Raw genomic sequence first — 13,691 nt, forward strand, 5'->3', positions numbered from 1 at the left:
TTCTTTAGTATATTTCTACACTAGTAATTGATGTGTTGTATTTGGAGGAAAAAAGAGGGGTAAGAGTGTATCTGTATGTATGTATAACAGTAAAGATATAAACAAATATGGTATCAGCATTATTGAGTGGCATAAAAAGAGATGGTAGGGAAGAGAAAGACCTTGCATCCCTGCTGTTTTCTGCACTAGAAAACACGTGGTGGTGTTGACTGAGAACAACTTGTTTTTGGTTTGGAAATTGATGAGGTTTGTTTGGTGCAGGAATGGCTTTGGAGTAATTCAGGAAGAAGGCACTGTGCAGCTTACATATAAAGCAAGTTCAGTTTCTGCAACCTGAAGCTTCTGGTCTGGTTGGAGGTAAAAGGCTTGCATATGTAACCCAATTGGAGAAGAATTTAAGTGTATGATAAATTACTAAATTATGTACTAAAAGTAGTAACTGCAATAAATGGAGTGTACCCACAGTTCTAAATTTAACTCATAAGCAATGAAAGAAAGACTTTCTTGGAGAGCACTCAGTTTTGCTTTTGAAGTTACTCTTAACTGTAGTAAAAAATGCTCATATTTCGAGTATCATGGATTTCTTGATTTTTTGCAATCATATTCTATGAAGTCTTCTTTTAATACATTTTGCTATTCTCTAAAATTATTAATATGACTTATTTTCTAGGGAGTTTTAAAGTCACTTGTTTCTTGAGTTTCTTTAGCTTTAGTGTTATATGACTACATCCATCAGATACTGGGTCTGGTCCAGAAAATACTATTGTAGTGAATATAATTTTTTATAGTTATCACAATTTATAACATCCAGATGAATTTAACCATGGCAATTCAGGTAACTTGGTAACTTACTACTTGAAATTCTAGTTTCTTTGAGGCAAATATATACTCATTTAGGGTGTTCCCCATTTCTTTTCTCCATCTTCTTAGGGGCCAAGGGTTATCCATCTCATAACTGGTGAAAAGGTTTCTGGTGTGCATCTCATCTTCTGTCTTTGCTGACCTCTGCTGAAGCTTAGCTGGTCTTGCCTAATCTTTGGGATCTGCCTCTACTTTTATTGTGTCTGTTGATGTGGCACATCACCATGGTATCTGATGACCAAGACTTTTACTCTGCAACTTCTGTACCTACCTTGCAAGACCCAGTTGAACTCCATCTGCTCTTAGCCAACCTCTGGACCTCTCTTAGCAAGCCTGAGGAACATATGGCTGCCCTTCCACTTCATTCTGGGACTGCAAAAGATTGGGAGTGGGGTGCTTAGAGGATGAGAGAGGCCATTTCAGAACTTTGTTACCCTGTACATACTTTTATACTGCCTTGGCTGCCCTTTGATGGTGTGGAGCCCTCTGAGAAAAGCCCTTTCTTGTCTGAGTTTCAATTGTCAAGCTGGGAACTAATTCTCCCTATTCTCATACCTCTGTCTTGTCCAGAGAAGGTGGTCTTTACTGATGCTCCAAGGGTATTGACCCATGTGGCGGTCACTGTGGTCACTGTGAGAAGCATTTCTCAAGACTCTACACCAACTATTCACTCTCTGAATCTTTTCCAAGTTCCTTGACTCCAGACCCGAAAAGGTTCTTATCTCCTCTTTGTGTAGCAGAGAAATGGCTTGTATATCATCACGTTTTTCCTCTTCTATGGTTAATGTTATAAACTCTATGCTGTTAGTGCTCCAGGACTTACTTATCTTTGGAGAGCTAAATACACACACACACACACACACACACACACACACACACACACACTCACACACAGTGACAGTAGAGGCAGTGTGTGTGTGTGTGCATGCGCACATTTAGCTCTTCAAATATATATCAAATATATATTTTTCTCTTTCCATGCTATCGTGTCTTACCCTCTCAAGAGCCAATTTTGAAATTCAAAGTGAAGAATCTGACTTGCTGAAATTCTGCTTGCTGGGTTCTTTGTCTTTTTTCCCTTTTCTAGAACAAAAGCTTTAACCTAAGATCTTTTTTAATGGTTAAGATGTTGCAGGATAAAAACGAAATGCTAAGAAGAAAGAATACATCAGGAAATATTTTAAAATATTTTATAGCTACATACAGGATATGAACTGAAATAACTTAGGTGGTCTACCATAAAATTTTGCTCTTTGGCGAGGAACTGGGAAGAAGCTAGGCAAATTTCTCAAGACGTTAAGCTCAAATAGTCTTGAAATTTATCATAAGAGGCAGATTTTTCTCTCCCTCCCTCCTTGACTATGAAAATATTTCTTAGGACACTGCCTTCTTTTCCATGCCCTTTAGTGACCTGGGAGGGTTGGTTGGCAAAATCCCACACAGTAAGCAATACTCACTGCTATCTAAGAGACTTAAACTATCTCCTTGGGGAAGAATAGAAAAGTCCTGTGGCTAAAAATGTCAAGTCTGGATCCTAAAGCTCTACAAGAGAAATGATGGGGAATGTTTTTCCCTTCGCTGGGGAATAGGCTGGATGACGAATGTCTTTTTCCCAGCTTGTAAATTTCTATGATTCAAAGAAAACAGATATCAAAAGGAATGGAGAAAGCACAATATGCAGAGAACAAAAGTGAAGACTCTTTGTTCTAATACTTTGAATTACATACACACAAACACATATGCATATACATACATATAGACATAATACACATAAACGTTTGAAAAATATTTCACGAATTTCTAATAAATATTTGCTAATAAAGAAATATTACACTAGAAATAATCAACTAAATGCTTATATTACCATGAACTTAAGCCTGCAGATATTGGAAGAAGTTCACAACACTCCCGGATCTCTGAGTTCGTGACAGTAAACTTGCATTTCTTTCATAATATTAACAGGATGCTTATGATAAATGCAGTGCAAATAGAGATGCTTCGTTCTCATCATGGGCTGTTGAAACTAAATTTATGTTGAGTATTGCTATGCCAGGTATATTGTATACCCCATAAATAAATGACTCATAACTAATTGATGTATGTATTATGTGTATATGTATATCTACATATGTGTATGTATATATATTTAATATACATAATTTTTTAACATTAAAAGGTATCTTTACCCACTAGAGAGAGAGTTTTAATCTATTAAGCCATAATTTTACGTCATGTATTATTAATTAAGAGCATGGTGCTGAAGTCAGATCGCTTTGGCAAAAAACATTTATTAGCTGTGTGACCTTGGGCAAGTTACTGAACCATTTTGTGTGGCAGTAACTTCCTCTCCAAGACGAGAACAATAATTGCACCTGCCCTATGGGGTGACTGCAGAGATTAAATGAGTTAAGGCATAGCACTATATAAAGTATGAAATAAATGTAAACTTTCATTATAATTACTGGTATGTGCAAGGCCCCATGCTAGGTGCTCTGAGAGATAAAAGTAAAAAGAGACACGGTCTCCACACTTACATAGTTTACTATCCAATTAGGAACACAAACTACAGTTCCACATAGTTAAATATTAATACCCAAGAAGAAAACACACAGTCCAGTTCAGCAGCACAGACGAAACTTTCAAATACAAAAGCCATGGGGAACTGGTGACTTAGAGCAGAGGGGCATTTTTATAAAAAGTGTCGGTCTCACATTTATTTCCCTTCATCTGATGCTTATCTCTTTGACATGATGAAAAAAGGTTCAAGGCAGATTGTATAATAAACACATTGCAATGGCCCAGCCCTGTGTTAATCCTGCAGTGGTTTAGCCATTGGTGACTGCCACATGACGCAGATGCTGACGCTGGATTAAGACTCTTGACAACAGAGATGGGGTGATCTGTGAGTGTTCTAAGAAGTGGGCCAACCCATCAATGTCAAGTCTACAGAGGGATGGCAAATGCATCAGCTGATTTTTAAATTTTTTTCTGAGATTTATGGAGAGTTTCAGGCTGTGATTATCCAGCTTTAAAAGTAATTTTATAAAATAACTGGTACAAAACAGGGTGTGCCCCACTGCCAAATGAATACTACAGTTAACAAGTGCTCTGTGAGATCAAGGACAAGGCTGCTTATTGTGGCCTGGGGTGATTACAGAAGGCCTTGGGAAGAAATTATTATGAAAAGGCTTTCAATAAGAATTTAAGATAATCCTTAAACTAATTAATCCCTTTTAAGTCAAATATTAATTCTCCCAACTTAATTTTTAAATTTGTCACTCTAAATTTTTACTTACAGACTGTCCCCGAATGGTGCTCTGTAACAAAATATTATTTTTTGGCTAAATTATGAGTTTAGTAGGTTTCCATGAGTTCATCTGAGACTACAGCATCCATAGCATTGCTTCTGTGGGAAAACAGGAGCCATTCTGAACTTCAGACAATCATTGACAAATCCATTTTTGATAACTCTGCTGATTGGTTCTTTCTTTCAACAGGTATTTATTAAGTGCTCTTCATATGTCAGACACTGTTGCAGGCACCGAGGATACATCAGTGAACAAAACAAAAATCTCTTCCCTTATGGAGCTGACATTCTAGAGAGAAGAAAGAGTTAAGAAGCATAATAAATAATTGGTATAGTGTGTTGGAATAAAGAAAAAGTAGAGAAGGGTAAAAGGGATGGGGAGGGTGGCAATTCTAAATAGGATGGTCATTGAGAAGGTGACATTTAAGCAAAGTGTGAAGGCAGCAGGCCAAGGCCACCGACCACATTAGGAAAGAGCATTTAAGGCAGAAGGAAGAGCCCGTGCGAAGGCTCTGAGGCCGGAGTTTACCTAGTGAGTTTAAGAACAGCAAGGCCGCTGTAGCTAGAGGTGGGAGAGAGGAGAGAGAAGATGAGGTCAGAGAGGTAACTCATGTAGTGGCAGGTAGGGGACTTGCCAGATCATACAGCGCCTTGCAGGCTATTCTGGAGCTTTTGAGAAAATGAGAGATCACTTGTATTAGGCTGGATTAAAATAGGGCCATCTGTATAAAAATAATTCCTCTTTAAATTGTCTCCTTAAACTTAGGGGTATATACAAATAACCCAGGATCTTGTTAAATTCAAATTCTGACTTAGTAGGTCCGGGGAAAGACCTGAGATTCTGCATCTTTAACAAGCTTTCAGGTTATATCAGGCTGCTGGTCCACAACCACACTTTGAGTAATGAAGTCCCAGGGGCTTTTTGGCTTATCTCTCCACCAGCTGGTTACAAGGGCCTTTTTGTTCCCTTTGAGCCTGAAAAGACCACCTCAAAAGGTTTTTCTTTATATTTTTACATTAGCCATGCGTCCCCTCACTATTCATGGTCCTATTACCTCGCTAGTAAGAGCGTGGTCCAGAGCTGCCTCCGGGACTATGAGGGAGGTTGTCTGGCTGTTTCCATGCACAGTGTAAGAAGTTCCTAGGGCTTCTGCAGTGCCACGTGGAGGCTCTGCTTCTGAACCTCGATCTGCTCCCTGAATAATAATTTCACCTCTGACCACATTCTTGTCTTACTCCAATGACAGGAGCTCTAATACAGGTCTTCACTCCTGATCCTATACCTAGTGATAGGTACCTATACCTCAGTTCTGTAAACTGAGGCAGCTGGGGGACTTGGGTGATGTTCCCAGGCAGAAGAGGTGGTCAGGTGGTCCATGGAAGCCTGTCTGTTAAGGAGCAAGGCTGACTTCTTAAGATCCAGCCCAGTAACTGACAGTGGAACAAATCTGGAAGGACTTGCCATTTCCTAGTATAAAGCATAGGATACAGAGTCCCATGGGCTTGAGTTTGAATTGTGCTTCCATCCCTTACTGTGTAACCTGGGGAATGCGCCTGGGTGTCTCTGAGCTGCAGTTTTCTCATCTGGAAAATGGGAATGATACCAACACCTCCTTTGTAAATTGAGATAATGCATTTAAAGCACCTAGTAAAGTGCCTGGCACAAATGATACAAAATACTAGTTGCTATTATTTTTGTAATTTCTACTACCATCCCACTACCTACCAAATCGCTTTGACGCCCGGCATTAGAGCATCCACCTTTACGTTCTCTGGAGTTAAGGTACCAGAGCAAATCCCTCAGCAAAGGTGTTCAAAGAGAGACACACAGGCCTGAGCACTTTCTTCATGACAGATGTCACAAGAGATAACTGGAGGAGCTGAAGATGTTTAGTTTAGAAAACAGGTGATGGGGGACAGGTGGTGATGGCTCTTAGCGTTGCCTTGTTCAGCGAGACCCTGAGGGCACGATGAGACCGCGGGGAAGAAATGAAAGGGCAGCATCCCCCGGGCGCGTATCAGAGAAACTCGCTAAGACCGAAAGCGAGTCCGCGCGAGATGGGGGTGGGAGCGCCCGCGGGGGTCGTCTCCTGCGCAGCCGCAGCGGCGGCGCCAATCACGGGGCGCATCCCGTCCTCTCGCGACGGTACAGTTGTACGGTCGTGACGTCGGCAGTTGCAGTGGAGAGACCCGCTCGGTCCCGACCGTGAGCTGGCGTTAGGAGCCGCAGGGTCACAGCGTGGCTTTGAAGCCGCCTCTGCCACCACCATGAGCGGCCGAAGTCGGGGTCGAAAGTCCTCCCGCGCGAAAAACCGGGGCAAAGGCCGCGCCAAAGCCCGAGTCCGCCCTGCTCCGGACGACGCCCCGCGCGACCCGGACCCTTCACAGTACCAGAGTCTCGGGGAAGACACCCAGGCGGCACAGGTGCAGGCTGGCGCGGGGTGGGGTGGCCTGGAAACCGCTGCGTCCGCGCAGCTCCTCCGGCTGGGGGAGGAGGCCGCCTGCCGGCTCCCCCTGGACTGTGGCCTCGCGCTGCGGGCCAGAGCTGCGGGGGACCGCGGGCAGGCCGCGGCCAGGCCCGTCCCGGGAAAGGCCGCATCTCTCTCGGAGCGCCTGGCCGCAGACACTGTCTTCGTGGGAACAGCGGGAACCGTGGGAAGGCCGAAAAATGCCCCCCGCGTTGGAAACCGGCGTGGCCCTGCCGGGAAGAAGGCCCCAGAAACCTGTAGCACCGCGGGGAGGGGGCCTCAGGTCATAGCTGGTGGCAGGCAGAAGAAAGGGTCGGCAGGGGAGAATACCTCGGTCTCAGCTGGGGAGGAAAAGAAGGAAGAGAGGGATGCAGGGTCGGGGCCCCCAGCGACGGAAGGCAGCATGGATACGCTGGAGAACGTGCAGCTGAAGCTGGAGAACATGAACGCCCAGGCGGACAGGGCCTACCTTCGGCTCTCCAGGAAGTTTGGGCAGTTGCGACTGCAGCACTTGGAGCGCAGGAACCACCTCATCCAAAATATCCCGGGCTTCTGGGGGCAAGCATTTCAGAACCACCCCCAGCTAGCATCGTTTCTGAACAGCCAAGAGAAAGAGGTACTGAGCTACTTAAACAGCTTGGAAGTGGAAGAGCTCGGCCTTGCCAGATTGGGCTACAAAATCAAGTTCTACTTCGATCGCAACCCATATTTCCAAAATAAGGTGCTCATCAAGGAATATGGCTGTGGTCCTTCTGGCCAGGTGGTGTCTCGTTCTACTCCAATCCAGTGGCTCCCAGGGCATGATCTCCAGTCCGTAAGCCAGGGAAACCCAGAAAACAACCGTAGCTTCTTTGGTTGGTTTTCAAACCACAGCTCCATTGAGTCTGACAAGATTGTGGAGATAATCAACGAAGAATTGTGGCCCAATCCCCTGCAGTTCTACCTTTTGAGTGAAGGGGCTCGTGTAGAGAAAGGAAAGGAAAAAGAAGGCAGGCAAGGTCCAGGAAAGCAGCCAGTGGAGACTACTCAGCCTGGGGTGAGCCAGTCCAACTGATCCTGCACAAGTCTCCCTGCTACCTCCTGCTGGGCTGTTCCTGGTTGACTACATATTTGGCGCTCTGCCTTCTCTTCATGTTGGTCTCTGTGTACTATAGACCCTTTGGACTTTAGTTACAAGAATATGGCGTTTATGATCATGTTCTTTTGCCTCCCATAGCCTCTTGCTTTTCTACGTTAGTGTCACATGTTATGTGATCGCACCCGGACTGTTCATATGTTAAGCACACGTACTTTAGATGTGTGCTGCCTTTTATCTACATTGCCTGGACCTTGTTCTTGGCTCTGGCCTTTCCTACTTGTCTTTAACATGGACACTCATGAGTCATCCTCCAGGACCACCAGTGCATCCTCAAGCTCTACTCCTTCAGGGCCGGTGACTTGCTGGGCTTCGTGTTCATGCTGGCCGTGCATGTCATCTATGCAAGCGTTTCCATTGCCACTGCAGAATGAAGCCAGTGCACGTGGTATTAGTCATCACCTAGAACTTACTGTTCTGTGGGTCTGGGGTCACCAGCTAAGATGTCACCTACTTTATTTCTGGCTTTGGCCTGTGGTCCGTGAGACCCATCCTGCTTGATGTTCTGCAGAATGGCACTTAACTGCTGGGCATGCATGAAGTTAAGGGCAAGAAGCAGTATGCCATGTATTCTGTACCATCATGTGTCTCTTCTTGCTTCTGGGCCCTTCTACTGGTGAACTTTAATCTCATCAGGATCTTCCCATGCCGTGTCACTATCAAGCCATTAAGTTTTGTCTGGGTTGCTGTCAGCCCCAGTTGGCTTCCTGGTCAACAAGGACCTCAAGAACTGCCTGTGGACTGAGGCCCCCTACCAGTGCATGAGACGCATACCTACCCTCCCCAGCTTTCCAGGAACCCTACTGGCTGCCAGACTGATGGGCGGGCTGGTATGTGTGGACATGTGTTCACCGTCATTATGCTGTGGCTGCAGGTGAGGGTGAGGACTGGGCCTATATAGAATCCAGATACCGCTGTCAACTTCCCTTATTCCCTTCTAAGACATGAGCAGAGTGCTATAGTAGGGGTTCTGGGGAAGAGGTATTTCTGATTTGTGGGCCTCTGCTTGCTTGACTTCAGGTCACTCACACTTCTTACTTCACTTGCCTGCCTTCCTCCATCCCTCATTTCCTCCCTCATTATTCTTTCCTCCCTTCCTTTCTTGGTAGCCTGCTTTCCTCCCCTTGCACCTTCCCCTTCCTTTTTTCCTTATTCCTTTTTATTTTGTTTAAATAGTACCACAGAGAAAACAACTGAAAAACCACATTTTTCTACATACAGCTAGGGAGATATCTGAGAACTTGGCACTGTGCACATATACTAGATTGAAAGAGAGTTGAGGAAACCAGAAGGCCAAGTGGATCTGCTGGCAGACCCTGAACCTGTCTCCCGGGCTTGCTCTACAGTTCTGAAGTTGAAAAACTGTTTCATGCCTAGCGTCTGCTCGAGTGATAAACCCCAAGGCAGCCATATCATAGACTAGTGTTTACTCTTGTTTTGACTTTGTTTTAATACTCCCTAAGACTCAAGTGCCTCCTGCTGTTTCCTCCTTTGTGGTAGCCTCTGGCCATCTGGACCTCAACCCCCAGCTTTCCCACTTTCAGCAGTCCTTTGCTCTCTTTGCTTCTACCTCAAATAGCCCCGGGAGTGGGTTTTAGTCTCCATTATGGAGTATCTCAAGCTTCTCCTGGGGGATGGGGATGGGGATGGGCAGAATCTGTTTTGGATCTCCAGATTATTTCCAGTGGGTTTAAAAGCGGAGCTGGGCCTTTCCCTCTCTTATCCCTGAGGGTGGGGAAGAAGGACTGTATCTACGCCCGTTCTTCCCTACCTTCTCTTTTGTTAGGGAGACCTCATTCTAAGTTCCTCAGGAGAGACCTTGACTTAAAGTTGTAGCAAGGGTGTGCTAGGCTGGGGATTTGGAGCAAAACCATCGAGTAGGCATGATACTGGTATGGTGTGGGCCTGGCAAATCAGACAGAAATGGCTTGAAAAGCCTTAGGGGGAGCATGCCTGTCTCTCAGTGATAGAGTATGGGAGGGACCTCCTTAGCTTGGAAAAGGAGAGTTGAAGAGGTTATGGACAAATAGGATGCCTAGTTGAGGGTGTTTCCAAGGTTTTGTCCAATCTTATCATCAGTAGATTTTATAAGCCACAGAGACAAACCAGGAACAGAATGATGTTACTTTGGTTACTTTCTTTTTTGTTCTAGGTGTGGCTTTGTACATGCAGAAGAGTGCTATATGCTGTACATTTTACCTTTAAAGTCTTACCACTTTCCCCATTTTAGTCTAATGGGAAGATAGAGCTGTGCAAGTCTGCTTTTTTTTTTTTTTTTGTTAATTTTTTTTTCTCTTTGTTATGGACATTTTCAGACATGCATAGAAGTGGAGAGGATGGTCCTTGGACCCCATGTGTCCATCACCTAGCTGCATCATTTATCAGTTATGGTCAACCTGGTTTCATCTGTATCTGCCTCTTTTTCATCTGTATTGTTTATTGAAAATCCAAGACACTAAGCCAATGCAACCGTGACTACTTTGGGAGATTGGTAGTCTCTTTTGATGGTGATAGTGATGGGGTGCACTATCATAATCACATCAGGTCTGCTTTTTGCTTCTATGTTAACTAACGAAGTTCCAGAGATCGGCCTTAGAAATGTGTTTTAAGAATTAACAAGGAGTCTCAAAAAGAAATGAGAGGGATGCTTCCTTTCCCTTGCATCCACAAAACAAGAGAGAGACTGTTCTGTTGTAAAACTCTTTCAAAAATTCTGATATGATAAGGTACTTGAGACCCTTCAGCAGAATGTCAATCTTTTTTTTCTGTGTAACATGGAAACTTGTGTGACCGTTAGCATTGTTACCAGCTTGTACTGGTCTCATAACTCTGGTTTTGGAAGAATAATTTAGAAATTGTTGCTGTGTTCTGTGAAAATAACCTCCCCCAAAATAATTAGTAACTGGTTGTTGTACTTGGTAATTTGACACCCTGTTAATAACGCAATTATTTCTGTGTTCCTAAACAGTATAAATAGTTGTAAGTTTGCATGCGTGGTGGAAAAATAAAAACCTGTATCTCTGTTATATTTCTGATTTTCAAAAAAGAATTGGAAAGTTGTTAAACAGAGGCTGGGCAGTTGAAAGGGTATATACATTGCCCTAGGTAAGTGATTCCCAAGCCGCAGACCCTTGTGTGGCTAGCTACACAAAAACACATAAAATTTTGATTTCTAGGCCTTTTTCCCAAAGATTGAGATTCTATGATTCTGAGAGGAAGCCAGGTAGCTTAGTTTTTAACATGCGTTCTAGTCAATTCAGAAGCAGTGAACTCCCATTAGAATAATCTAGATTCTGTGAATCATCTAGATTCTAGTAGGAGTACGTTGCTTCTTAAATTTTAGGGTGCATCTGAATTGTGTGGGGAGTCCTGTTAAAATATATATTCCGATATAGTAGTTTGGGGTGGAACCTGAGATTCTGCATTTCTAAGGAGCTTCCAGATGATGACAGTGCTGGTGATTTGTGAACTGCACTTTGAATTGAAAGCGGGGGTGACCTTGAAGGCCCTTTTAAACTTGAGTAATGGTGCTCAACTTTTGTTGCACACTAGAATTGTCTGGGAAGCTTACAGAAACACTGCCAGAGCTCCACACAAAGAGCAACTAAATCAGAACGGGGTAAGGGTAGGTCTGGGTGTGGATATTTTTATAACTTCCCAGGTGATTCTAGTGTTTAGCCAGAGTTGAGAACTACATCCTCTGATGCTGTTCATTTCAGATCCATAACAAGGATCATTTCCCATTAATCAGGAGAAGCAGTGGCAGACAACCAAGTGGCACACTAAGCTGCCCAGCAGAAAATGGACAAAATTAGAAGTGGGTTGTTACAAGAAAATAAAATGGGCTTATATGACGAAGGGTTTTAATAAATAAACATGCAGTGTTCAGGGCATAGTAGGTGCTCCAGTGTTGAATGAATGAATGAATTTAAAGCACCGTTTATATTCAGATGCCTCAGGGCATTTGAATTTGGTAATTTGTAAAGTGGGCCACATTTGTTTCATAAGAAAATCTGTATCAGTTTTCTGGGGCTGCCATAACAAAGTACCACAGACTGAGTAGCTTAAACAACAGAAATTTATTTTCTCAGTTCTGGAGGCTAGAAATTCAAGATCAGGGTATCAGCAGGGTTGGTTTCTTCTGAGGACCTCACTCAGCTTATATATAGCTTTCTTCTCTGTCTTCACATGGGTGTGTGTGTGTCCGTGTCCTAGTATCTTATAAGGATACTAGTCATCTTGAACTGGGGCCCCTCTAATGACCTCATTTAACTTTACCCTTTAAAGACCCTGTCTCTAAATTCAGCTACATTATGAAGTATTGGGGATTACAATTTCAACATACGAATTTGGTGTGAGGGCAGGGGCAATTTAACCCCTAACAACATCTTAACTTGTATTCTTTTGACACATACGTGCCTCATGTTATGGTAGTTAATTGTATTGAGGCATATCATGTGCCAGGCACCATTGCAGGTGTTATACAAGGATTAATATATTGAGTCTTTATGACAAGTGATAATTATCTCTTAATTATCTCTTAATGGGTTGAGGAAATGGAGTAAAAAGAGGTTGAGTAAATTGTTCAGGATCATGCTGGTAATGAATGAGCCGGGCTTTAAATTCAGGCAGTCTGGTTCAAGAATGCACACACATAGCACTTGACTCAAGTAGGAATAATCTTCAGTTTATCAATAGTATCTTTATGTAGAATCTCCTAATTTTTCATGTTAAACAAAATTTAAACCCCTGGAGTTTTTCTGATATGTGGAATGCAGAAGGGATGGAGAGCAGCCTCTCTAGGCCTGATCTTCCTCTCAGGATTCACTCAGTCTGCTTTGATTATGAATTGGGAGGGGCTGTCTGCCCAGTTCAATTCCGTTTACGCACTTGCTTCCCTGTGGGTGCAGAGCCTCTGTTGTCCAGGCCCTCTTTCAAACACCTCTCTTCAGTTCCTTGGACAACCCATTCAATCTGGGATTTACTACTTCTCCATCAGCTCATTCATTCATTGCCTCTTATATGAACTAATCCTTGGTGTAGACATTGGAAATATAGCTGTGGACAAACACAACTTTGAATTTTTCTTCCCCCACCTGCACCCCACCCCGCCACCCACCCACCATAGGTTTCAATCTCTTCTTAGCTTTCACCTTTTCACCGTCAAGAGATTGATAGTCAATCTCCTTTTTTCCATTTTCCTGCATGGGGCTGGTGAATGCTTTAGGTCCATGTGGGTTGAAGAGGGGGCTAAAGGAAGCCTCCCTCACCTTTGGCCTTTAGGTAAGACTTCACAAGGGACTCAGGCCTTCCATAACCTGGAGAGGGAGGGCCTCTTGGGTCATTCTAGTTATCTTAAGAGCCCTTGGACCCCTTTTAGCGTTGACTTTTATTATAAAAAGGCCTCTTCTGATTTTTTAACTGTTACCTCCTGGGCTTTTTTTGAAATGTGGTAGGTTTGTGCTAGGCCATAGGTGAGCGGGGAGAGAAAAATAAAATGGTCCTGCCACCCTGAGCTTACCAAATATCTCTACCAGCTTTGGACTGTCTATTCTTGCACTTTGGGCTTCTTTATTCTAGTCTACTATAGTGGTTTGCAACAGAGGAAAGAGACACACTGCCCTAGGGAGGCATGTTAGAACCACCTAGGGTGGGAAATTTGGCAAATTTGCTTGCCCCTCTGAAGATTCAGAGAAGTCCTTAGTCACGGGGAGCCACTGTAACTGATGAGTAGGGTCATATCCCTCAGGTGTTGGGACAATAAAAAAGTGGAGTGTAGGCTATCCAGTCCATGGTTTCTATCTTTATTTGCCCTTAGCGTCTTCACTTCTGCTTTTGGAATCTTTTCCAACTATATTTCACTGTTCAGGATCACAACTCACTACTGCTCATTCACTTTCACCTGAAACTCTGGACTTAG

At 43.6% G+C, this 13,691-nt stretch overlaps 1 protein-coding gene across 6 annotated transcripts in view; it reads left to right on the forward strand.

The window, feature by feature from the left end:
* The first annotated feature begins 6,313 nt into the window (after positions 1–6,313).
* The window catches only part of LOC105476102 (TSPY like 5), a 321,338-nt gene continuing 313,960 nt past the window's right edge, over positions 6,314–13,691 (forward strand). For 4 of the 6 annotated variants that reach the window (XM_011731759.3, XM_071067975.1, XM_011731760.3 and 1 more), the window contains exon 1: positions 6,314–8,645. In XM_011731759.3, coding sequence (XP_011730061.1) covers positions 6,437–7,690 — 1,254 coding nt within the window. In that variant the 5' untranslated portion in view covers positions 6,314–6,436 and the 3' untranslated portion in view covers positions 7,691–8,645. Of the gene's footprint in view, positions 8,646–9,923; positions 10,798–13,691 lie in introns of those variants that run through there. The other 2 variants (XM_011731756.3, XM_011731755.3) reach the window with 2 other exon arrangements.

The sequence above is a fragment of the Macaca nemestrina genome, chromosome 8 (genome assembly GCF_043159975.1).
Source record: "Macaca nemestrina isolate mMacNem1 chromosome 8, mMacNem.hap1, whole genome shotgun sequence".
Classification (NCBI taxonomy): Eukaryota; Metazoa; Chordata; class Mammalia; order Primates; family Cercopithecidae; genus Macaca; species Macaca nemestrina.